The sequence below is a fragment of the Symphalangus syndactylus genome, chromosome 21 (genome assembly GCF_028878055.3).
Source record: "Symphalangus syndactylus isolate Jambi chromosome 21, NHGRI_mSymSyn1-v2.1_pri, whole genome shotgun sequence".
Classification (NCBI taxonomy): Eukaryota; Metazoa; Chordata; class Mammalia; order Primates; family Hylobatidae; genus Symphalangus; species Symphalangus syndactylus.
Window position 1 is genome coordinate 83,896,025 of NC_072443.2, and position 25,215 is coordinate 83,921,239.

The window sequence follows — 25,215 nt, forward strand, 5'->3', positions numbered from 1 at the left end:
ACCTCAGAAGGCTTTGGTGAGGAGTAAGTGAGATATTTACATAAAGCATTTATAGCATAATGTCTGGTAGATAGCAAGGGCTGCAAAAATATTAGCTCTTATTAGTATGGTTAACAAATGTCAATTTTAAATGTTACTGCACAAGTTTTCTAATGAACGGTCTCTCCTTCATGGGTATCATCAGGAGATGTCCTTGGTGGCATCGTATGTAAATGTTGACCTCCAAGTCCTGTTTTCAGAAATGACTTCTCTTAGTTGTATAAAAATGTGAAAAAAGAGAGCATCCCTTGCCCTGAGCACAGTACTTCCTAGACAGTGTTCAACATGGTGGTCACCTTGGATAGAAGGCAGCAGCTACAGGGGACAAAGGCAGAGTTACACAGCTAGGTGATGCCACTGCTCCTCTTCTCTGCCACCAGCCTCTGTTACCTTCAGGGTGTTGCTATTCCAAAACCCACCCTAGGCCCTGATTTTGCCTCACCCTTTTCTGAGCAGTGTTGGGTGACCACTTGTACTGAGAAGAGCTTTCGGGTTTTCACTAATGGGTGACCTTGTTCAAGTTGCTTGACTTCTATGGGTTTTGTTTTCCTCCATGTCTACTGTACAGGCTATTGGGGTTTAAATGAGCAAATGCAGGTCAAGTGCCTAATATAGGCTGGGCATTTAGAAGTATTCAACCAATGCTCATTTGTCCTCATTGGTGCAAGGCTCTTGTTGCTATGAAAGGATATGAAGTCAAGGAAGGGACGGATTTTGGGTCAGTCGCATCTTCCCTTGTTAACTATATAAAGACATGTTTGTCATAGTTTCAGAGGGACCAGCTCCTTCTTAATCCTTTACCTTTCTGTCTCCTCTGCATCTGGGTCTGTCTTTGGTGCTCATAAAACTTTATAGATGCCACTTCACATTTGTCTAGCCTCTTTTGTGTTGAGGCAGTATGCTGACTACCGCGGGAGTGTCAAGGAAGGTCTATATACAGACGGATCACCCAGATGGCTGTGAGACTCACTGTTCATTCCAGGTCAGGAGGAGATCAAAAGTAGCTATAAGAAAATGACCAATTAGTGTTCCCTTTGAGAACTCTTAGCTCCAGGAAGCCCTTATACAAGTGAAAAGGAGGGCGAGGCAGAAATAAACATTAAGTGTTATTATAAGGAAGGCAATAGCCAGTATGTAAATGAGCATGACCACACAGGAAAGCTGTTTTGAGTCAGTGTGAATCATAAGACCAAACTGAATGTATAATAGCTGCCCTGCCAACTCCAGCTCTCCTGCAGAAAGCTTGCCTGCAGACAGAAATGTCCCACCTGGCCTGAACAATGGAACCACGTGATGGGATTCAGGTGTGGGTCTCAGTCTGCTAGCTCGTTAGTGTTCGATGATGCTCCCCGGTAGGCAGCCAGAGCCTCATTACTGTTGGTAACAGTAAGCTAATAATTAAGAGTTCTGAAATTCCAAATAGTGACAAATAGAATGAAGAGGTAATGAGATGAGTAGGATTGGAGATCCCCTGATGAGTGCCTGTCATGGCGAGAGGATGAAGAAACGAAAAAACGATGAAGAGAAAACTGCCATTGTCATTCTAAGAGCTGCTGAGAAATAGCAATTTGTCTAGGGTGCAGGGAAATGGGAAAGCATTTGTCAAGCAATGAAAAAGCAAAATTACCCTGAATGGAGCCCTGGATAATTCTGTTCTGTAAAACCCATGGTAGTGGAAGAAGAGTCAAGACTCGATTAATTTAAATTCATCTTTTATTTAATGTTGTATAATGGCCACCTCTGCTGAAGTTGGGAAGCTCTATTTCGAGACTCCATGAGCAAGAACCTCTCAGCGACAGTAAAGTCTGGCCATACTGGCTTTAGTGGGGACATAACACAGAGGCTATAGTTTGACTTTTTATGATTTCCTTTAACCGACATCTTCTGAGGGTCTGGAAGAACACAGGGAATCAGTAGTTTGGGACGGCTTTGGATTCAAGGCCTTGAATTTATATCTGGTTATCTTCAAATGTGTTTTCCATATGCTAATAAACAGGATTGAAGGAAGATGTGCATTATATCCTTCTAAACTTGTTCTCTTACAAGGTTGTACCACCTGTAGTACACTGTTATGTAAAAAATGTATCAGTCATGTAGTAATCTTGTGAATAACGCCGTTAGATATTGGAAGAATATGGTAGAACACTTAAAATAGGAGTAAGTCTATAGAGTACAAATGACACATAGCTATAATTGACACTGTAATTAGCCTTATACTCTGTTTTTAGCAAAAACCTATGAGCAGCATTGCTTTGCTATGAATATTGCCAACAATTCAGGAGTCAAAAAATGGTGGAATAATTTCTCTCATATGCAGAATAGTAATTGTTATCTTGTATTCACTTGTGTTGGGAACTTTAATTTGTTCAATGTAAATGTTCAAAATATATATATATAATTTATGTAGTTTTTCCTTTGATAGTTCTTTTGGTATTTATTTTTAAAATAATACGTCAGAAGTGTTAAAGTAAAAGACCCAATGTTTCTTAACCTCTGACTGGCCTTGCTCTGATAAAGGGATGCTACAGGAACCCCTTGGGAAGCTCCTGCTTCTGAAAGATCACAGTTGATTTAGATTCAGCATACAAGCTTTTGACATCATCTCTGAGTTGATGTCCCAATATGTCGACAGTGTCCTCATACAGTCCATGGAGATGAGTATCTGTGGATCTTTTTTGATGGTATAGAGACTATAATATAGTAGAAATTTTGATTACTCCAGAAAGATACATAACAGTAAGGTGATTTTCAACTTCTAATTCTCTTCCTTAAGTATTGTTTTTGTATTTAAACATGTAAGTTCCTCTCCACTATTACAGTCCACATGAAAAACATGATTTGGGTTTTGTTTTGTTTGTTCTTTTTTTTTTTAACTGTTAAGATGAATCTCAGAATGAAAAAAATGAATCTCAGCCTCCATCAGACTGAGAAGTCATGCCATACTTTGTCCTTCAGTGTAGAAATCTGTTTCTTTTTTATTCAGGTTTCTGTCTTTCCCTGATACGTTTTTTTTCTTTGTTTGAGATGAAGTCTTGCTTTGTTACCCAGGCTGGAGTGCAGTGGCGCAGACAATCTTGGCTCACTGCAACCTCTACCCCTGGGTTCAAGCGATTCTCCTGCCTCAGCCTCCCAAGTAGCTGGGATTACAGGTGCCCACCACCATGGCCAGCTAATTTTCTGTATTTTTAGTAGAGACAGGGTTTCACAATGTTGGCCAGGCTGGTCTCAAACTCCTGACCTCAAGTGATCTGCCTGCCTAGGCCTCCTAAAGTGCTGGGATTACAGGTGTGAGCCACTGCGCTTGGCTTTTCCCTGATATTTTGTACAAACACAGAGTTCTAGGCCTTGATGCTGGTGTTTTAGATCTTCATCACCTGTGTTTGGTTTGGAGGAAACATTTTATAAAGTGACAAAAGTACTTTTAAATATTATAAATTTTTGTAAATATGATACCATGTTTAATACTCAAGGTCAGGTTGAAGCATAAAACATAGAAATATCCATTTACACCCTATATCTTTCTTGACTAGATGAAAAGAACTTCAGGAGCCTCTCTCTCTCTCTCTCTCTCTCTCTCTATATATATATATATATATATATATATGATTTGGGTTTTGTTTTGTTTGTTCTTTTTTTTTTTTAACTGTTAAGATGAATCTCAGAATGAAAAAAATGAATCTCAGCCTCCATCAGACTGAGAAGTCATGCCATACTTTGTCCTTCAGTGTAGAAATCTGTTTCTTTTTTATTCAGGTTTCTGTCTTTTGAGATATATATATGTATATATATATGTGTATATATATATATATGTATATATATATGTGTATATATATATGTGTATATATATATGTGTATATATATATATGTGTATATATATATATATATATATATATATACATATTTTTTTAAACCGGTGAGCTCTTTTTGCATAAAAGGTCTCCATCGGATCAATCAGTGGAAGAAGGGGGTTGGTGATTCACATTATGTAAAAACACAAGTCCTCACTTAAGTCATAGGTAGGTTCTTAGAAACCACAACTTTAACCAAAACAATGTATAATGAAACCAATTTGACCATAGGCTAACTGATTTAGGAAAAAATTCCTGTGGCACATTTCTCCTCACAAAACATCACCAAATTTCTAAATAAAAACCAAAATATTGTTCATATTAAATATAGAAATAAAGATGATCTCTACATATGTATAAGAAAGATTAATAAAAGCAAGATAATTATTTACCCATTCATTGCAGCTCAGGGTCTCAGGTGGCCAGAGCCTGTCTTGGCAGCTCAGGGCCCAAGGCAGGAACCCACCCTGGACAGGGCGCCATTCCCTCTCAGGACACGCTCCACATACCTTCTCACTCAGACGGGGACCACGTAGACATGGCTCTTAATCTAACATGCACCTTTGGGACGAGGGAGGAAACCAGAGTGCCTGGAGAAAACCCATCCAGACATGGGGATAACCACGAAGATTTCACACAGACACTGGCCCCGCTCAGAAGTAAATGAGACTCTTAAAAGTATAAGACTGTATCTTCCTTATTTGTCTTTCCTTCTCTCACTGGATGAGTCAGCTACAAAGCAGATGTCATTGAGAGTGCTGGTGGCACCAAGTAACATGTCTAGAGAGCTCTGGAGCAGAAGAGGGAGTAGGTATGAATACTTACCAGGAAGAGGGAGTAGGTATAAATACTTAGCAAGTTGGCAATGAACAGGCTGGAGTAAGGGCTTCTTGGCCTTCACTATACATTAGGAATAGAATCACCATAGGGACTTTCAAAATAAAAACCAAAATAAAAAACCAAAAAAGCCTGATATCTAGGTCTCGGCCAGACCAATTAATTTAAAATATCTGGGAGTGGGGTGTTGGTGAGGATGTGGAGGACTGGAACCCTCTTTCATTGATGGTGGTAATGTAAAATGGTACAGCCACTAGGGAAAACAGCTTGGCAGTTCCTCAAAAAGTTAAATACAGAGTTCCCACATGATCCAGCAGTTTCACTCTTAGTGTACATTCAATAATTGAAAACATAAGTCCACACAAAACTTGCACCTGAATATTCACAGCACTATTCACAAATGTCCAAAAATGTAGTAACAAATGTCCATCAACTGATGAATGGAGAAAAACATGTGGTGTGTACATACAATGGGGGTATTATTCAGCCTTTAAAAGGAATAAAGGATGAATACGTGGTAAAATGTGGATGAATCTTGAACACATGCTAAGTGAAATAAGCTAGACATAAAAGGCTACATATCGTATGACTGCATTTCTATAGAATGTCCAGAATAGGCAAATCCACAGAGACAGAAAGTAGAATAATAGTTGCCAGGGGTTGTGGGCTAGAGGAAAATGTGAAATGACTGCTAAAGGAAATGGTTTTTCTTTTGGGGGTAAAAAATGTTCTGAATTAGATAGTTATGATAATTGTACAATTTTGTGCACATACTGAAAACCATCAAATTGTACACTTTAGAAAGGTGAATTTTATGGTATATGAATTGTATGTCACTTTTCAAAAGTCTTAACAGAAAAATAATCTGGGAATGGGGCATGTGCATTTTTTTAAGCTCCTGAGGTTTATTTTTATAGACAGGATCTCACTATGTCACCCAGGCTGGAGTGCAGGGGCATGATCACAGCTCACGGCAGCATCAACTTCCCAGGCTCAGGCATTTCCTGCCACCGCCTCTGGAGTAGCTGGGACTATAGGCACACACCACCACACCCAGCTAAGTTCTTCCTCTCCCCTCCCTTCACCTCTAGTCTACCCTCTAGTCTCCCCTCCCCTCTCCCCTCTCCCCTCCCCTCTCCCCTCCCCCCTCCCCTCTCCCCTCCCCGCTCCCCTCCCCTCTCCCCTCTCCCCTCCCCTCCCCTCCCCTCTCCCCTCCCCTCCCCTCTCCCCTCCCCTCCCCTCCCCTCTCCCCTCCCCTCCCCTCTCCCCTCCCCTCCCCTCCCCTCTCCCCTCTCCCCTCTCCTCCCCTCCCCTCCCCTCTCCCCTCCCCTCCCCTCTCCCCTCCCCTCTCCCCTCCCCTCCCCTCTCCCCTCCCCTCTCCCCTCCCCTCTCCCCTCCCCTCCCCTCTCCCCTCCCCTCCTCTCCCCTCCCCTCTCCCCTCCCCCCTCCCCTCTCCCCTCCCCGCTCCCTTCCCCTCTCCCCTCTCCCCTCCCCTCCCCCCTCCCCTCCCCTCTCCCCTCCCCTCTCCCCTCTCCCCTCCCCTCCCCTCTACTCTCCCCTCCCCTCCCCTCTACTCTCCCCTCCCCTCTACTCTCCCCTCCCCTCTCCCCTCCCCTCCCCTCTCCCCTCCCCTCCCCTCTACTCTCCCCTCCCCTCCCCTCTACTCTCCCCTCCCCTCCCCTCCCCTCTCCTCTACTCTCCCCTCCCCTCCCCTCCCCTCTACTCTCCCCTCCCCTCCCCTCCTCTCTTCTCTCCCCTCCCCTCTCCCCTCCCCTCCCCTCCCCTCTCCCCTCCCCTCCCCTCCCCTCTCCTCTCCCCTCCCCTCCCCTCCCCTCTCCCCTCCCCTCCCCTCCCCTCTCCCCTCCCCTCCCCTCTCCTCTCCCCTCCCCTCCCCTCTCCTCTCCCCTCCCCTCTCCTCTTCCCTCCCCTCTCCTCTTCCCTCCCCCTCCTCTTTCTCTCTCTCTATATTTCCCAGGCTGGTCTTGAAGTCCTGTTCTTAAGGGATCCTTCTGCTTTGGCCTCCCAAATGAGAGGCATAAGCCACCACACCTGGCGTCCTGAGATGTTTTTTAATGTACAATAGTAAAATCTTTTTTTGAAAGTCAAATTTAGACCCCGAACACTCTGGAGCTTTAATCTTTGCCATCAGGAGTTTCTTATCACTCATTAAGTGAAACACCACACAAGACCTGGTATGATCTGATCCCTGCTCATCTTTCAAACCCATCTCACCTCTGCCTTGCTGCCCGCTGTTAGGCTCCACCCCACACCCTTCTTTCCATTCCTCTAAGATCCTGAGATCATTCTTGCCTTGGCAATTGCTGTTTCCTCCACCTGGAACACTTTATCCCCATATAGTCACATACAGTGGACTTCTTATCATTCCAGTCACAGATCAAACGTGAGGTTCCCCTTTCCTTTGACACTTAGGCAGCCACTTCTGCCTCCTCCTCGTCCCTTCCTGTTCTTGCATCTTGATCATTTCCTTCAATTCACAATCAGAATATTTTTCCTTGTTGACTGGCTTATAGTCTCTACTGCTTGCAATCCTCACCCTGTGCCTAGAATACTACATGAGAGCAGAGGGCTGGTCTGTCATATTTACCACTAGGATAGTATTTGGAATATGGCAAGTGTATAATACATATTTATTAAATGAATAGGTGATTAGAGTTTGATGAGGAAAGGTTATTAAGTATATGTAATCCCTGAACATCTTTTTAGGAGAAAGGGAAGAAACTGGTGAGAATGAGGCTAAATATGTAAAACAAGTAGGTTTACAAAAAAAAAAAAATTGACAGAACAGAGAAGAGGTAACTGATGAAGTGAGATCTTGGAAAGGCAGTTGGCATTTTGAAATACCTAGTTGTTTTCTGTTTATAAATAGCTGAGGTTTTGGATTTTCTTTGACCTGTTAACAATTGAAAATTTTTTTAGTGACATTAGTTGATGACTTACTATACTTCACTAAAAGAGTCTCTTTGTATAAAAATGCTACAGGTACTCTTGTTTGCTTAAATTCTGGGACACTTCAAGTTGTCTTCTCTTTCTCTTTGTTCACTTTGTTATCTTGTAGGATCCTCTTCTACTGTCTCCTGTGGAATTTTGACATACATCTGTAGATTAGAATGTTTTACAAATCATATAAACTTCAATATATGTCTCCAACCATTCATTTATGTGCCTTGTTTTCCAAGTCATCAATAAAGTATGTTTGAGAGCGGGGCCATCTCAGATTGTGCTGTTCATCAGTTAGATGACAGGTCATTGTTCCTCTTAAGGTTTGTCTTGGGATCCATTAGCCAGCAGCTTTTAATAAGCTCATTTACATTCTTGTTAACAGTTGAGCCCCCAGTGTTTAAGTGAATTGAAACGGAAACCTACTCTCCAGTTGGTAGAAGTGTCTGGAGTTAAGGCCTTTTCTGATATCCCCCAAAGACATTTGTGCCTTCTAGGGTTGGTCTAGATTCTTGCCATTCACTGAGTAATGCCAGGGTATAAAAATAGCAGATTATTTTTTACAGTGAACCTTAATATTTCTGGCCATAATGGAATAACAACTTTATTTTTCTAGTTAAGAGGAAACACACTTTTATTCTTTTAACCAAGAGAATAGTGTTTCTTTTTCATTGTGTCTGACTTCCCGGTTGCCTAGGAGACATTAATTTTCATGGTAGATCGTTTTATCTAGGACATTTAGAAAAAGTTATTTCCCTTTATATTGTATTCCTAAGTAATGACACATTTTTATTAGCGATTTGGAGAATTAGAGAATACCTGGTATTAACAAAGTTTTGGGGAAATGGACTTCTTTCTATACAACCATTGGATAGAAACTATTGGCTACATTTCTTGAGAGATATTTAGTAGTTCATACCCTTAGCCTTGATGGTTCCATATACTTTGAACACAGTGATTCTCAAATCTAGGAATTAATGCATGAGAAGTAATCAAAGAGATGCATAAATGTTGATATGTTGATGTATGAGGGACCTTCCTCATAGGGTTGTCAGGATTAAGTAACACATCATATAAATTGCTTAGAAAGATGAAAGTACTGAGTAAGTACTTAGCTGTTATTTCTATTATTTAATCAGATGCTAGTTTTTGACACTGCTCTACCTCTAATATGGAGAGATAGTCGTCACCTAATGGCAGTACGGTGCCAAATACATGATTTTATTTGTATTTATGTAACCGTTACATACCATTTTTGTGATAAGCATTATACCAAGCAACTTAACAATATTAGCTTATGAATTAGTTGACAATTAACAATTGTTTATTGAATAAAATTAGGCATTACTTTTTGTCAAGGCAAAATACACCAATATTGTGACTAGCACTTATCAAATATTTAAGTGCTTTATGTGTGTCTTTGAGAAGCAGGTACTGTTGTCATCCTCATTTCTCAAATTTAAAGAAGCTAAGGAACTTCCCCGAGTTCATAAAATGAATTGGAAAGAAGATACAATTGGAAGCCATGTTTGTCAAATCCCAGTGATGTGTTAGCTACATTGTTGCAGAGATTGTTGGAGTCAGGGTATGATGAAGTGTAGGAATTTCTTTTTTGAGAAAGTTCTCAAGATGATCTTAATAGACCTAGTTTTAAAACTAGTGCTCTCAGATGTGCTTTTCAAACGTTAATGTGCAAACAGCCTAGCTGGGGATCTTGTTAAAATACAGGTTGATGCATTACATCTGGGCTGGGGCCTGGGAGTCTACATTTCTTGTAACTCTCAAGTGACGCTTTTGTTGCTACTCAGAGGACCACATTTTGAGTAGCCAGGCAAGGGACATATGCACTGTTTTTCTTCCAAAAACATCATTTGCTATAGAAAAGAGAGAGAAATCATGAAATGGGATGGAAAGCTTTTCAGGTAATCTGTTGATTAGAATTTCACATCTTCATGAGCTTCGTTTCTTAGGTGCATTTGCTGAAGGCCTGAGTTTCTTAAACTTTGGCCAGTGGGTTTTGAAGGGCCCTTATACTCTCAAAAAGTTTATATTTATTGTTCTCTATTTGATGAAAGAATATGAAAATGACAGATACAGGCTTATATTCTAAATCAGCTGCTTGCCATCTGATAACAGAGTACTGCTATGTGGCTTTAGTGCAAAGGGATTGCTTAAAGTGACAGAGTTATTATTAATTGAGTATTTCCCAAATCAGGGCGCTGAAGTCTTATATTCCCAAGTTTGAGAAATCCTTGAATAATATCCTCTATAAAGAGCCAGGATACTCACTGTATTAGGGTTCTCTAAGAGGGACAAAACTAATAGGAGAGAGATATATATTTATATAGAGAGAGGAGTTTATTAAGTATTAACTTACAGGATCCCAAGGTCCCACAATAGGCTGTCTGCAAGATAAGGAGCAAGGAGAGTCAGTCTGAGTCCCCAAACTGAAGAACTCAGAGTCGGATGTTTGAGGGCAGGAAGCATCCAGTACAGGAGAAAGATGCAGGCTGGGAGGCTAAGCTCTCTCTCTCTCTCTCTCTCTCTCTCTCTCTCTCTCTTTCTCTCTCTCTCTCTCTCTTCTCTCTCTCTCTCTCTCTTTCTCTCTCTCTCTCTCTCTTCTCTCTCTCTCTCTCTCCTCTCTTTCTCTCCTCTCTCTCTCTCTCGTTTTTTTTTTTTTCTACCTGCTTTATATCCACTGTCAGCTGATTAGATTGTGCCCACCAGGTGGATCTTCCTTCCCCAGCCCACTGACTCAAATGTTAATCTCTTTTGGCGACGCCCACACAGACACACCCAGGATTAACACTTTGTATCCTTCGATCCAATCAAATTAACCCTCAGTGTTAATGATCACAGCCACTAAGTTTAACAAGTTTGAATAAGCCACTTGTTGGACCTACGTGATAGCTCTAAAATGAGAGGGCTAGACATGCATGATCTCTTAGGTTCTTTTCTGCTACAAACCTCTAGAATTTTTTTGGAGCAAGGTTCAAAGTATTTGGCAGTTATTTTAGTTGGATGTTAACATAACATTTGAAAGTAAATCCGGAAAAAGAATCTGCCCTACCCTGAAGTCAGCTATTGTCAGCTCCTGTTCACAGCTTGGAGATTTCGCAGTTTGGGGCCTGCATTTGCTTTTCTGTCATTGAACGTTAGTCTACTACAAGTTAGGTTGCCTATCTAGCCCTGTCACAAAAATGACTGAACACATCCACTGAGTCACACACAAAAGGACAGTAGAGATCTTTTCATTGTTTCTTTTCATTAAATTTTAAAGATAAAGCTCTAAAAGTGTTATGCTACCAGCTGGCGAGAATTATAGGAGATGGAGATGTAAAGGTAGTTTATAGGAGGTAGAGAGGGTACAAATATGTCATAAGAGAGAGGTAGCAAGAGGCTACCTTTTATGGCTGAAAAGTGGGAAATGGAGACTCATTTAAGAATGTTGAAATCATATATTTTTAGTCCCAAATAAAAGGAGTTTTCACCAAAAAAATAAACAAGAAAATAATTGGCTAGAAATGTGAGACCTTGTTTATCATTTATGTATCTACTTCTGTTTGTTTATAAAGAGAGTGTAGGGTTCAATTGCCGTTTCTAGAGTAAACCAAGTTCCTTGTATTTCCTTCTTGGCTAATGCTCACTAACAAGTAAGTCTAAGGGTCTAAACCTTGGACTCTGAGATTCCAAACCCCCCAGTATTTGCTTCTCTGGCTTACAGAAGCCACCATCTCCATATTTGCTAAGAAGCAGTTCCCTGAAGATGATTTTCCCCTGAAAATTCCACAGAATATTGGTACATCTAGTCTTTATGTTTGGTAGAAAGATTCAGCAATTTTACTTTAGCTGAAAATAAAATTGCTTTCTGCCATTTTTATGTGAGAGGAAGGTATTTAATATTTATCTCAGTCTTGCAGACAGTTTCAGATCCTGGAGATTCACAAATTTTCCCATCAAACTCTATTGACTCTTAATCTTTTTCATGCTTTTGTCCCTTTTAGAGTTCCTAGAATATTTTTCTTCTTCATTGAAATTAAAACTTGAAGAAATATGTTTACTAGCAGCATATATGGGGAGAATTTTTGAGGTACAGAAAACAATAATTTATGGCGTTAGGCATTGACTGAACAAATGTAGTTAGAAATTTAACACAGTCCTCTCAGAAACCATTGAAACAATGAGACAAAAAGAGATTTGGATAACAGTTTGATCTCTCATGTATATAGAGCTTATTCAACAAAAGCAGAGCATACTTTATTTCAGAGGGCATGTGGATTAGACACAAGCTTCAACTTTCAATGAGTCAGGAAGCCTCAAATTCTAAAAAATCAACAGCATAGAGGTTCTCTAACAACAGTGCTATAAAATCAGACACTATTAACAAAAAGACAGCAAAAACATCCTATATATCTGGATATGAAAAGACATACTATGAAATAACCCTCAGGTTAAATAGGAAATAATAACAAGAATAGCAAAGTTTTAGAGCGGACTGATAATAAAAACACAGTAGGTGAGAGATAGAGCTAATGGAATAAGCTAATGGAATACTTTCAAGGCAATATATAGCTTTTGTTACCCAAGAGAAAAAGACTAAGTCTGGAATCCTATAAGCCCAAGGTTTGACTTAAGTAACTAGAAAAACTGCAACATAGTAAATCCAAAGAAACAATAAAGGAAAACACATCAGAGGAAAGAAATACAAATGCAGTAATAGAGTAAAAATAATTCATAAAAGCCAAAGAACCAGAAGTTCATTATTGGAAAAACTTAATAGATCTTATTTTTGAATAACAGATGAAGAAAAAACATCTCTATGTACCATGATAAACACAATAGAAAATAGGTAGAAGAGATACTTATAGATTATATTTTTAAATCCAGTAAAAAGAATGTAAGTTTTTACCAGTATTATGTGAAAAGAATGTATGGCTAAGAAATTGATACAAGAAAAAAAATCTTAAGTAAATCAGAAAACAATAAATTGTGATGATTGTCAAAACTTAGTCCTTCCTGGCACAGGAAAAAAGACACAGTTTGACAATAGAGTTTCGTTTAACGCTCATGAAACAGAAAATGCTTGTTTAATAAACTCTTTTTGGAACAAAAAAGAAAAACCAAGCTATTATGTTTGATCTTGATAACAAAAACTAGATAAGTTGGTTGGGCGCAGTGGCTTATGCTTGTAATCCCAGCACTTTGGGAGGCTGAGATGGGTGGATTACTTGAGGTTAGGAGCTTGAGACCAGCCTGGCCAATGTGATAAAACACGGTCTCTACTACTAAAAATACAAAACTTAGCTGAGTGTGGTGGTGGGAGCCCATAATCCCAGCTACTCGGGAGGCTGAGGCAAGAGAATCGCTTGAACCGGGGACGCAGAGGTTGCAGTGAGCCCAGATCATACCATTGTGTCCAGCCTGGACAACAGAGTGAGACTCTGTCTCAAAAAAAAAAAAAAAAAAATTAGGTTGAGAAATTAATGGCCAGCTTCACTTATGACATTCAAAAGGCTAAGAATTCAAATCTAGCAGTGTATTAAAAAATAATACCTTGTGACTAAGTTGAATTAATCATAATAGGGAAAGAATAGTGAAGTTTTATTTTTAAATTTGCTAATATAGTTTACCACATTAATGACATGGAACAAGCAATTGTGTCATCAGTGATACAGGAAAAGCATTTCATAAAACCAATTTTTTTAAAAAAAGGTATCAACCCTTAGAAAACTTGAAATAGAAGGGATATTTTTAGCTTGATTAAAGGCTTCCTATTAAAATCCTAGAGTAGACATCATTCGTAATAAAAAAAAAAAAAAAAGTTTAAACCCAGCCATCTTAAGGTCAGGAACAAGACAAGGATGCCTATGTTACTTCTGCTTCTCAACAGATTACCAGATACCTGACCAATGCAGTACGACGAAGAAACACGAAAATAGGAAAATTGCAATGAAAGCTATCATTGTCATTATTTCTAAGTGAAATCATATATATAAAAACAAAGACAAGGCCAGGCGCGGTGGCCCACACCTGTAATCCCAGCACTTTGGGAGGCCGAGACGGGCAGATCATGCGGTCAGGAGATCAAGACTATCCTGGCTAACATGGTGAAACCCCATCTCTACTAAAAATACAAAAAAAAAAAAAAAAAAAAAAAAAAAAAAAAAAAAAAATAGCCAGGCGTGGTGGCAGGCGCTTGTAGTCTCAGCTACTCTGGAGGCTGAGGCAGGAGAATCCCTTGAACTGGGGAGGTGGAGCTTGAAGTGAGCGGAGTTCATGCCACTGCACTCCAGCCTGGGCGACAGAGCGAAACTGTCTAAAAACAAAACGAAAGAACAACAAAAAACAGAATCAGCAGAAACCATTAGAAGCAATGCGAGAGTTCAGCTAGATTGCCAGGTATAAGAACATAGAAAAATCAATAGCTTTCTGCTGTATGGGGAGTAACTAATTATAAGCTATGACAATAATATACCATTTATAATAGTGACATAAACTAAAAGCTATCTAGGAATAAATCTAAGATAGAATGCATAAAACATATAAGGGAAATTTAAAACTCTATTACAAGAGTTTTATTATGGTATTAAAGAGCATAAATGCAGCATTCATAAATGGCTTCATTGAATATTGTGAAGATGTCACATTCCCCGCACCCCTCTTACAATTTAAATTCAGTCTAATCAACATCTAAGAATTTTTTTTTGAAAAGGGCAGAGTGAAGGCTAAAATTTATATGGGATAATAAATACAGAAAGAGGATCTCTGTTTTTCTTTAGACATTAACAATGTACAGCAGGAGCTGGCAGACTACCCCTATAAACCAAATCTTAGCTGCTGCCTGTTTCTTCAAATAAAGTTTTACTGGGGCACAGCCACACCTACTCATACTGCTTTCGCGCTGCCATGACAAAGTTGAGTAATTGCAACAGACACTGTGTGGCCTGCTGTGTCTGGTCCTTTACAGAAAAAAAAAAAAAAATGTGCAAACATGTGCGACCTCTGTTCTACAGCATGTGGCTCTGAAGCAGAATAGAAAGGAGTCTAGACTTACTCCTGTGTATATATGGGAACTTACTGTAATCATTCCCAGGAATTGGTACTAGGAAAATTGGCTCACAAAAAGAAAAATGAAGCCGTTTCTGTATTTCCTACTATAAACAAAGTTCCAAGTGGAATAAATACCTAAATGTTAAGGATGAAAATATAAAGTCAGTAGAAGAAAATATAGGAATATATATATTTGCAACCTTATGGTAGAGAGGGATTTGTTCAGAGAGATTTGCAGAGCACAAACTGTAAAAAGAAAATTGATGGACTTGGAATACATCAAAATGAATGATTTCTGTTCAATGGCGGGAACAACATAGAAATTAACAGATGGTGAAAATATAATTATTGTGTTTAATAGACCATGATCAATATTTAGAATATACAAGGGACTCTACAAAATTAGAAAATTGAAGGGAGGAGAGCAATATAAAAGAGGACAAAGTATGTGAATTGGCAGTTCATAAGAAGAGAAACATGCAAATACACACACATCACTATTAGAGACAAATGAAGTAAAAGGAAGAGATGCCATTTTACCGTTCAATAATTAAAAACTTGGAAAGGAGGAAGTACTATCAAGTGCTGGTAAGGATGTAGGAAAATAGAAATCCTCATGTATTGCTGCTGGGCATGAAAGCTGGTGCATGTATTTTAGAAAATCTAAATAAGTATCTGACCTGAATCCCAACAATGGGATGCTAGGATAGGACTCCAGGGAAACGTGTAGGAATGGTAGTCACAGTGTAACTTGTGGCAAAATGTTGTGTAATCAAGCTAGCTCTACAGCACTAGAGGAATGGGCAAGGAATACTACAGTGGAATGCAGTGAAGGAATTGTTTATAGCAACATGGATGAGTTTCTGAAACAATGTTGAGAGAATACAGAAGAATGGGATTTAAAACCTACAATTTATATACAAATTTAAAAACCATGTATAAGGGCCCTGTGTATTTTTGACAAAAATAAATGTACACAAACATGTAAAGAGGATTCTGAATAATACATTAATTATGAAAAAGTGAATTTCTGTGGTGGGAAGGGAGGGAATGGGACTGAACACAAAGGACAAAAAGGAAAATGATTAGAAAAGTGAAAAGAGAAAGAAGAGCCTTCCATGGGCTCCTGATAATAGTAGCTCATCAAGTAGAGCCTGTGCTAAGTCAATTCTGTTCCATTATCCTGAAGGAGAAACAAACTTCTGGGCCATGACTTCTTCTGGCAATGTTAGATCCGGGTGCTCAGACAGTGTCATCAGGTGTGGGTCTCTGTGTCTTCACTGTCTCTGCCTCAGTGTTGCCTCTCACATCAAGCCAGCTCTTTTTTAGGAAAACTCGTAGCTGTTTCAGGTTCATAGTCTACCAGTTTGGCAACTCAGTTGAAAGAAAGTGGCCTTGTTACTAATAGCAGTATTACTCTGAAGGATGTCCTTGCCTTTGATTGGCTCATTTTGTGCCCTGTGTCCACTCCTGAACCAATCATATGTCAAAGGACTATGGGTGCCTGGGTCACTTGCCCGTCCCTAGAACCAGGTAGTAGGAATAGCCCCACATGTAGAATATGGTGGGGTGTTACTAAAAGCAAAAAATCAAAGTGGTATGGCTAAGACTATAAGGAAGTAGATTCTGGGGAGGGAAATAATCACAGGTCACTTGAATCAATGCTGTTTGTAGAATGGTGGATGTGATTTGCCATCTTTATTCTTGAAAAACAAGAAAAAGTGAAAAATAGCTAACTCCAAATATCTGAAGCACTGCCACTTGCATGATACTTATTTTATATGATCCCAAGGACTAAAGTCATGAAAAACAGATAGACTTGGTATAAAGAGCAACTGTGTTATTTGTAGAGTTGACTGTCTTGGGAGGAATGTGTAATGAACTTCCCATCACTGGACATATTCAAGCATATGCTAGGCAGCCATTTGGCAGGAATTCTGTAGGAAAAGGCCCAAGGATTGGGAAGATAGTTGGGTTGGTCAGTGGTTCTGAATCACGTGGACAGCTATGGAAGTCTTGATTGCTGGGCCCTTGTCCCAAAGTTTCTGGTTCAGTACGTCTGGGGTGGGGCCTCAAAATTTGCATTTCTAGTAAGTTCCCAAGTGATGCTGATGCTATTGTGGAGGGATCTCACCTTGAGAACTGTTGGGTTTTTAATGAGCTGGTTGTAAATGTTCTAAAAACCATTATCTGTACCACTGGGGCAAACCTTCCCATCTTATTTCTTTAGTACCCGAAATGCGTACAGTTCTGGCTATGTGGGTGCTTCCATAGTAAATGACATTTGCACAGCTCTCTGTCTTGTGTGTCACTGAGAATATTAGAATCATTAAACAATCATGCATTATTCACGTGCTATATAAAATAGTCTAAGGAAAAAAATACACTTAACATGTTTTTCCTCTGCTTTCACACCACCAAGAACAATCAACAAAGACTGCTACTGTGACCAAATGTGTGGGTTTTTTCCCCCCAACACACCAAGCAGCGGACACCAGCTGGATGTCCTTTAATTCATTTCAGAAAAATTTCGATGTTATGTACCTGGAGATAGCCTCAGCTTCCACAGGTTGAGGGCTCAGTGCCATGAGACTGGCCCCTGATTTTCAGGCACCCGTTGCAAGTCTGGGCCTCTGGAACTTCCAACTGACTGACTATAAATCAGGGACCCCATGGTCCCTTCTTTGAGTTCAATCAATTTGCTTGAGCAACTCAAAGAATTCAGGGAAATACTTAAGTTTACCAGTTTATTACAGCAAATATTACAAAGGATACTGATGAAAAGATGCATAAGGTGAGGTATGGGGGAAAGAGCATGGAACTTCCATGCTCTCCCAGGGCAAGCCATCCTCCAGGAACCTCTGTGTGTTCGGCTACCCAGAAGCTCCCTAAACCTGTTCTTCTGAGTTTTTACAGAGGCTTCATTATGTAAACGTGACCGATTAAACTGTTGACCATTGGTGATCAGCTTCACCTTCAGCCCCTCTCTCCTCCTGGGAGATTGAGGAGTGGGGCTGAAAGTTCCAGCCCTATAATCCTGCCTTGGTCCTTCTTTTTATTTTTTTTAATTTAATTTATTTTTTATATATATATTTATGATACTTTAAGTTCTAGGGTACATGTGCACAACATGCAGGTTTGTTGCATATATATACATGTGCCATGTTGGTGTGCTGTACCCATTAACTCGTCATTTACATTAGGTATATCTCCTAATGCTGTCCCTCCCCACTCCCCACACCCCACAACAGGCCCCGGTGTGTGATGTTCCCCTTCCTGTGTCCATGTGTTCTCATTGTTCAATTCCTACCTAAGAGTGAGAACATGCGGTGTTTGGCTTTTTGTCCTAGTGATAGTTTGCTGAGAATGATGGTTTCCAGTTTCATCCATGTCCCTACAAAGGACATGAACTCATCCTTTTTTATGGCTGCATAGTATTCCATGTATATGTGTCGCATTTTCTTAATCCAGCCTATCATTGTTGGACATTTCGGTTGGTTCCAAGTCTCTGCTATTGTGAGTAGTGCCGCAATAAACATACATGTGCATGTGTCTTTATAGCAGCATGATTTATAATCCTTTGGGTATTTACCCAGTAATAGGATGGCTGGGTCAAATGGTATTTCTAGTTCTAGATCCCTGAGGAATCGACACACTGACTTCCACAATGATTGAACTAGTTTACAGTCCCACCAACAGTGTAAAAGTGTTCCTATTTCTCCACATCCTCTCCAGCACCTGTTGTTTCCTGACTTTTTAATGATCACCATTCAAACTGGTGTGAGATGGTATCTCATTGTGGTTTTGATTTGCATTTCTCTGTTGGCCAGTGATGATGAGCATTTTTTTATGTGTCTTTTGGCTGCATAAATGTGTTCTTTTGAGAAGTGTCTGTTCATATCCTTCACCCACTTGTTGATGGGGTTGTTTTTTTTTTTTTCTTGTAAATTTGTTTGAGTTCTTTGTAGATTCTGGATATTAGCCCTTTGTCAGATGAGTAGGTTGCAAAAATTTTCTCCCATTCTGTAGGTTGCCTGTTCACTCTGATGGTAGTTTCTTTTGCTGTGCAGAAGCTCTTTAGTTTAATTAGATCCCATTTGTCAATTTTGGCTTTTGTTGCCATTGCTTTTGGTGTTTTAGACATGAAGTCCTTGCCCATGCCTATGTCCTGAATGGTATTGCCTAGGTTTTCTTGTAGGGTTTTTATGGTTTTAGGTCTAACATTTAAGTCTTTAATCCATCTTGAATTAATTTTTGTATAAGGTGTAAGGAAGGGATCCAGTTGCAGCTTTCTACATATGGCCAGCCAGTTTTCCCAGCACCATTTGTTAAATAGGGAATCCTTTCCCCATTGCTTGTTTTTGTCAGGTTTGTCAAAGATCAGATAGTTGTAGATGTGTGGCATTATTTCTGAGGGCTCTGTTCTGTTCCATTGATCTATGTCTCTGTTTTGGTACCAGTACCATGCTGTTTTGGTTACTATAGCCTTGTAGTATAGTTTGAAGTCAGGTATCATGATGCCTCCAGCTTTGTTCTTTTAGCTTAGGATTGACTTGGCAATGCAGGTTCTTTTTTGGTTCCGTATGAACATTAAAGTAGTTTTTTTCCAATTCTGTGAAGAAAGTCATTAGTAGCTTGATGGGGATGGCATTGAATCTATAAATTACCTTGGGCAGTATGGCCATTTTCACAATATTGATTCTTCCAACCCATGAGCATGGAATGTTCTTCCATTTGTTTGTGTCTTCTTTCATTTCGCTAAGCAGTGGTTTGTAGTTCTCCTTGAAGAGGTCCTTCACATCCCTTGTAAGTTGGATTCCTAGGTATTTTATTCTCTTTGAAGCAATTGTGAATGGGAGTTCACTCATGATTTGGCTCTCTGTTTGTCTGTTATTGGTGTATAAGAATGCTTGGTCCTGCGTGTGATCAACCCCATCCTGAAGCTACCTAGACTCTTACAGGCTGCTAGCCAGCAGTCAATCATTAGCATACAAAAAGACATGACTTTGGAGTTTCTAAGGATTTTAGGAGTTGCGTGCCCGGAAATGGGGTTGAAAACCAAATGCATATTTCACAGTATCACAAATAGCCAACTATTTTCTAATTTCATCCTTTTTATAATCCTTTCTCTGTTTTTCTATAGATTGATCCATGTTCATCAGTTTCACACTAGGCTGCTCCCGGATTAGAAAAATGAAGTAGATTTCTAGGGATGGTGTTTCTTAGTCATTCACAAAGTGTGTCTTAGTCATTCACAAAGTAACTTTGTTATGTATTGGTATCCACCTGATTGAAAAGTCATTCCTTGGTGCTAGATGGATTTGGCTTGTCTCAGCTGTGCCATGTGCCAAATTCCCTTCAGCCTCCCTTTCCTGCCCCTGGCCCCCCATGGCTTTCCCTCAAAAGGAAGATGCAGAACATTTCAGGTACCTTGCTGCTTTGTGGCCCTATTACAACCGGGAATTGTTCTAGTTTTGAACTCCGTTTTGCTCCTTCCTTCTTTTTAAAATTTTTTTTTTCTCCTTTATTTTGGAGATTTTACTAGAATAGTTCTCTGGAAGTGCTCATGTTTTTGTAATTGTTGGCAAGGTCAGACAATGTTTGTACTTGCTCTAAATTGCTATTGTATGAACACAAAACCATTTGAGAGAAGCATTTAAGAATTAGGAGGTTTATAGTTAATACTTAATGAAAATTTTCAGCTTAGCAGAGATGACAAAATAGATGGGTAAAAATAAGTAACTGACAAATAGGGCCTTGTGGATTTGAGTTAAGGTGGCACCATGAAGTGCAGAGGGAGTGAAGGGGAAAGGCTGTTTCTGCTTGAAAATTGCTAACTCTAATCAAGGAAACACTGGTAGGGAGAGTGGAGTATTTTAGAAAGACTTGCCCAGAATGCATCTTGGTGAACATTCAATGAGGAGCAATTTCAATGGCATCCTCTTTGCAACTAAGAATCTGTAGTAATGGAATTTGCTTTCTTTAAGGTGGTATGTGAAGTGAGTTTCTTATTTGAATTTTATAACTATCCATTGTCTTTTCTTTTAGAGACTTCAACTGTGAGGACATGTCGTTCAGATTTGGCCAACATCTCATCAAGCCCTCTGCGGTGTTTCTCAAAACAGAACTGTCCTTCGCTTTTGTGAATAGGAAACCTGTGGTACCAGGACGTATCCTTTTTTTTTTTTTTTTTTTTTTTTTTGGAGAGGGAAAATAAGTCTTCTGAGCCTAACCAGCCAAATTAATATAAATACAAGATTGGCCTCCAGTCTGTCCAAAAAGGTAAATAAAGAATCCATCTCCCTCCCACTTTGGAGACGCCAGGTAAGATGTTACTCACATTTATTCTGAATCCAGTTGGTGGCACCAGTAATATGCTTGATCAATGTTGCAGAACTTCTGAAGAGAGTTGCTTAGCAACCGTGGCTTTGGAGGTGAATTTTTGCTTGACCTTTTCACTACCATAGCTGAGTAAATAAATAGGTGCTTCTAAAATGAGCCCAGTGAATATCAGGGGCACTTGGTTTTCAGCTTATCTGTTGTGAATGTTAATAGTAGATTGGGTGGTGCCTTTGTGATGTGGAAGTAAGATATGTGAGGATTTGAGACTGACTTTGCTGCTTTGCCTCTTGGAGATCATTCAAGCTGTGCATTTTAATTAAATTTACATATATAGATATACTTACAATTTTTTTAAAAAAATATTAGGACCTGAAATAGCATTTTCTCTTGGGAAAAATACCAGCTTGTAGATCATTGACCAGTGTCATTGGTGGTAGAGTTGTTTTATTTCCCTCTGACCGGTGAGTTGTAGTCTTTCCTCCTATAGACTTCAGTAGGAGCTTTATTCTTTTGCAGTGGGAATAACAAGTATTGGTGAAATGCATGGGGAGTTATTTTTATGTTGTTGAAAGTATCACCCCTGACTGTGTGCATATGAATTTTGTACGGACTCTTCAGGATGTTTTTCTCTTTCCTCCTTAACTTAGTTTACCATGCAGAAGGCAACAGAATAAAATTTGATATTTTCAGATAATAAGTATTTTCCACGCTGAGACATGATTTTGCTTTGAAATGAATTTCTTAGTAATTCTGAATGTACAAATATGCCAAGAGGTTTTTCAGAGTAAGCTACATTTACATTTTTTTCCAGTGAAAATGTGGAAAGTGCTTGAGAACTTTATGAACAAGCTTCCTTTCTAGCCATGTAACTATTGTATGCTGAAAAAAAAAATACAAATAAGAAAAACATGTACCAAAAGATAATTGTGATTGTATTATAGACTCCCAAATTTCTGGAATCCAAATTCTAGTCAAATAAATTGTATTAATTTAGAAAACTAATAAGCAATAATCTAGTAAATATGTAAGTTTTTCTTAATATTTAAAACTCTTCTTTTAAATGTATGAGTCTAAATAATGTTAGAAAACTATTTGCTTCTGTTTATTAAAAAAAAGCACTAGAATGATTTAGAAAGGCCCTAGAAAACAGAACAGTTTTTAAGTTTAATGCCAATTGTGTATTGAAATCTTTTAAAAGACCTGAATTTCTTGAAGTAACATTTTATTTTGCTGTAAGTTCGTGGTGGGCTTTTTCCTTTGGAGTTTTTTAAAGCAAAATGTCTGTAAATTCAGGTGTTAAAAGAATATGGTTTAAATGCCATCTCTTTCTAGGTGCCAGCTTTAACTGACGTTTAGAAAAGAAATAAAGGGACCTGGGATGAAAATATGAATTTAGACAAGATCTGTTTGTCTAAATTCACTCTCATTCCTATGAAAATGAGAGGTCACAGAGATGTACCACTTTTTTTTTTTTTTTTTTTTTCCATTTTGAGGCAGAGTCTCACTCTGTAGCCCAGGCTAGGTTGCAGTGGCACGATCTTGGCTCAGTACAATCTCTGCCTCCTGGGTTCAAGCGATTCTTGTGCCACAGCCTCCCAAGTAGCTGGGACCACAGGCAGGCACTACCACACTGGGCTAATTTTTGCATTTTTAGTAGAGATGGGGTTTCGCCATGTTGGCCACTTTTTAAAATGGTTAATAATGGAATGAACTCCGCTTTGTAGTTTTTTTACTCATATCTTGAGAGTAATTTGATTTTTCAGACTTTTTAACAAACTCAGAAAATGTGATGTATAAAACCAGGGCATACCTGAGTTTGAACTCAAGAAAAGTAGAAATGTCTATATGTCTAGGAAGATATCTGTAGTGAATAGTGAGCAAGTAGTGAATGACAACTAGTTTCTGGATGGCACTGGTGTCGCCATTTGGGAAATGAACCCTGTTCAGTTACTGTATATTTGAATAAATACCAAGGGCTTGGAGAATATTTCATTAAAATTAACACACTTCAGTTTGTTTGGAAGGTAGCAAGAAGGATCCAACCCTTTCTGATTATAAGAACAATGAGAACCGCATTTTTAAAATCAGTATACTCTGTAAGGCTAATTAACATCTGCAGTATTTAAAACAGTCTCAGGGCCAGTAGACAGCGTATTCAGACAGTCGTTTTTATGTGATGATTCTGTAACTTTTTATTTTACTTTACCTTTGTAAACTCTGCCATGTTACAACTGGGAGAGGCATCTTAATAAGGTACTCATTTGCTTGCAGAAAGCTCTAGTCTTTTGTCCTGAGACTTGAGAATGGAAGATGTAGATAGCTCTGTCCACTAACATTTCATAAATAAATGGTGAGGTGTCTGGAGCGGGCTTTGGTCTTCCTCCAGTGTTCTATCCTGCCTGCCCTAGTCTAGCCCTTAGGTGTGGTTCATCTAGATTTATGCCATCTCCCTGCCTCTGGGCTTTTCCAATGCAGCCTATAACTTTATCTGAACCACAGCCCTGACCGTATCATTTTTCTCTTCCCTTGTTAATAAACCAATAATGAATGTCTATTTTTTGAGGATAAAGTCCAAATTCCTTAGAATAGTTTCTAAGGACCTTCACTGTACTGGCTCAGACTCCCCTCTTTCCGGCTGTTTCCTGAATATGTGTTGTACTATCCCTTTACCATACTTTCTCCTGCCCCTCACCTCAACTGGAGATTCTCCCCATCCTTTTCATTTCATCTGAAGTGCTTTGATAACTGTCCCACCCTCCTTGGGAAAAAAAAACAAAACAAAACTCTGTCCTCTTTCTTTGTGACACTCACTTCCTTATTCACGTGTTGATTCATTCAGTACTTTATTACTGAGCTCATACTCTGTTCCAGGTACCAAGACCAAACACATAGCCCAGTCCACCTCATGTCCAAAGTATGTACATCCCTATTTCTCTCTGCACTGAGTCTTTCCTTCCTGTGGACGGGACCTGCTCTTGCACATCTCTTTTTTCTTAGCATCCAAATGTACTATGTTCACTGAATCTAAAGTGAAACTGGAAACATCAGGAGTATATGCATTGTTCCAGTTAACAGAATAGGGTGACAGAATGTGCCGAAATCCCACCTCTTCCCGATTCCCATCCCCAAGGCCAAGTCTTGTCACCACTTTTTTCCAGATGTTTCAGCATTTTCATGCTCAGCTCAAGAAAAGAGGTAGACACAGCACAAAGCAAAGGGAGTGGGGGTAAGGAGAAGTATTAGCCATAATGGTTCAAATTTATTTAAGCCATGAACAATAGCTGGGCTGCACTGAGACACAGGAATAAAATGTTTGCTGCAGAATTCTGAATATGTACTCTTCAAAACAATTCTATCACCAAGAAACTCTGAAAAGCGTTTTCCAGTAACAAGAAATTAATGGTTTTCCCAGCTTCCCCTTCATCTTTTGTCCATTACAATTCGGTTTATAAGTGTGTGAGTGTAGGGAGTTAAATCTGAAAGCAGCGAATGAATTGACAGCAGATGGGAAAAGATTCTTTGCCATTTCTTTACATATTAATTTGTGAATGGACCAATCTGTGTTTTAAGGGCAGTGTATTGGCATCTTTATGTAGAATGGAACATTTTATTTTGTATGTTTGATGAATTCTTCTTGAAAATGGCATTCAGGTGCCCTTTGGGGAGTGTGTCATTCATGAGAGACTTGTAAATGTCATCTTTGAACTTGTCTCTCTTATAACATTTGCTGCCCCTCACCAACACTTATTTCTTATGACTTTGCTCACTGACTTTTTCATAGCTTTCAGAGAAAGAAAAAGAACTGTCAAATCGGAGGCCAAAGATACGCTTTTGAAGCAGGATGGTTTGCTTCATTCTCAAAACAGCCACTTCAGTCCCTCCTTGTTCCCACCTGAAGCAAACACTTCTTTTCCTTGCCAACACTGTTTAAAGCCTATTGAATAGGCTTTGGCTTCTGTGGTGCAACACTTAGAAGAATATGTCAGAATTTCTTTAATCCATTAATTTCTTGTTACTGGAAAACGCTTTTCAGAGTTTCTTGGTGATAGAATCGTTTTGAAGAGTACATATTCAGAATTCTGCAGCAAACATTTTATTCCTGTGTCTCAGTGCAGCCCAGCTATTGTTCATGGCTTAAATA

At 39.3% G+C, this 25,215-nt stretch overlaps 1 protein-coding gene across 4 annotated transcripts in view; it reads left to right on the top strand.

Annotated features, from left to right (window-relative positions):
* Positions 1 to 25,215, top strand: part of FHIT (fragile histidine triad diadenosine triphosphatase) — a 1,518,095-nt gene that overhangs the window by 706,176 nt on the left and 786,704 nt on the right. For all 4 annotated transcript variants that reach the window (XM_063630834.1, XM_063630836.1, XM_063630835.1 and 1 more), the window contains one exon: positions 20,781 to 20,902. In XM_063630834.1, the coding sequence (XP_063486904.1) occupies positions 20,781 to 20,902 (122 nt within the window). The remainder of the gene's footprint in view (positions 1 to 20,780; positions 20,903 to 25,215) is intronic.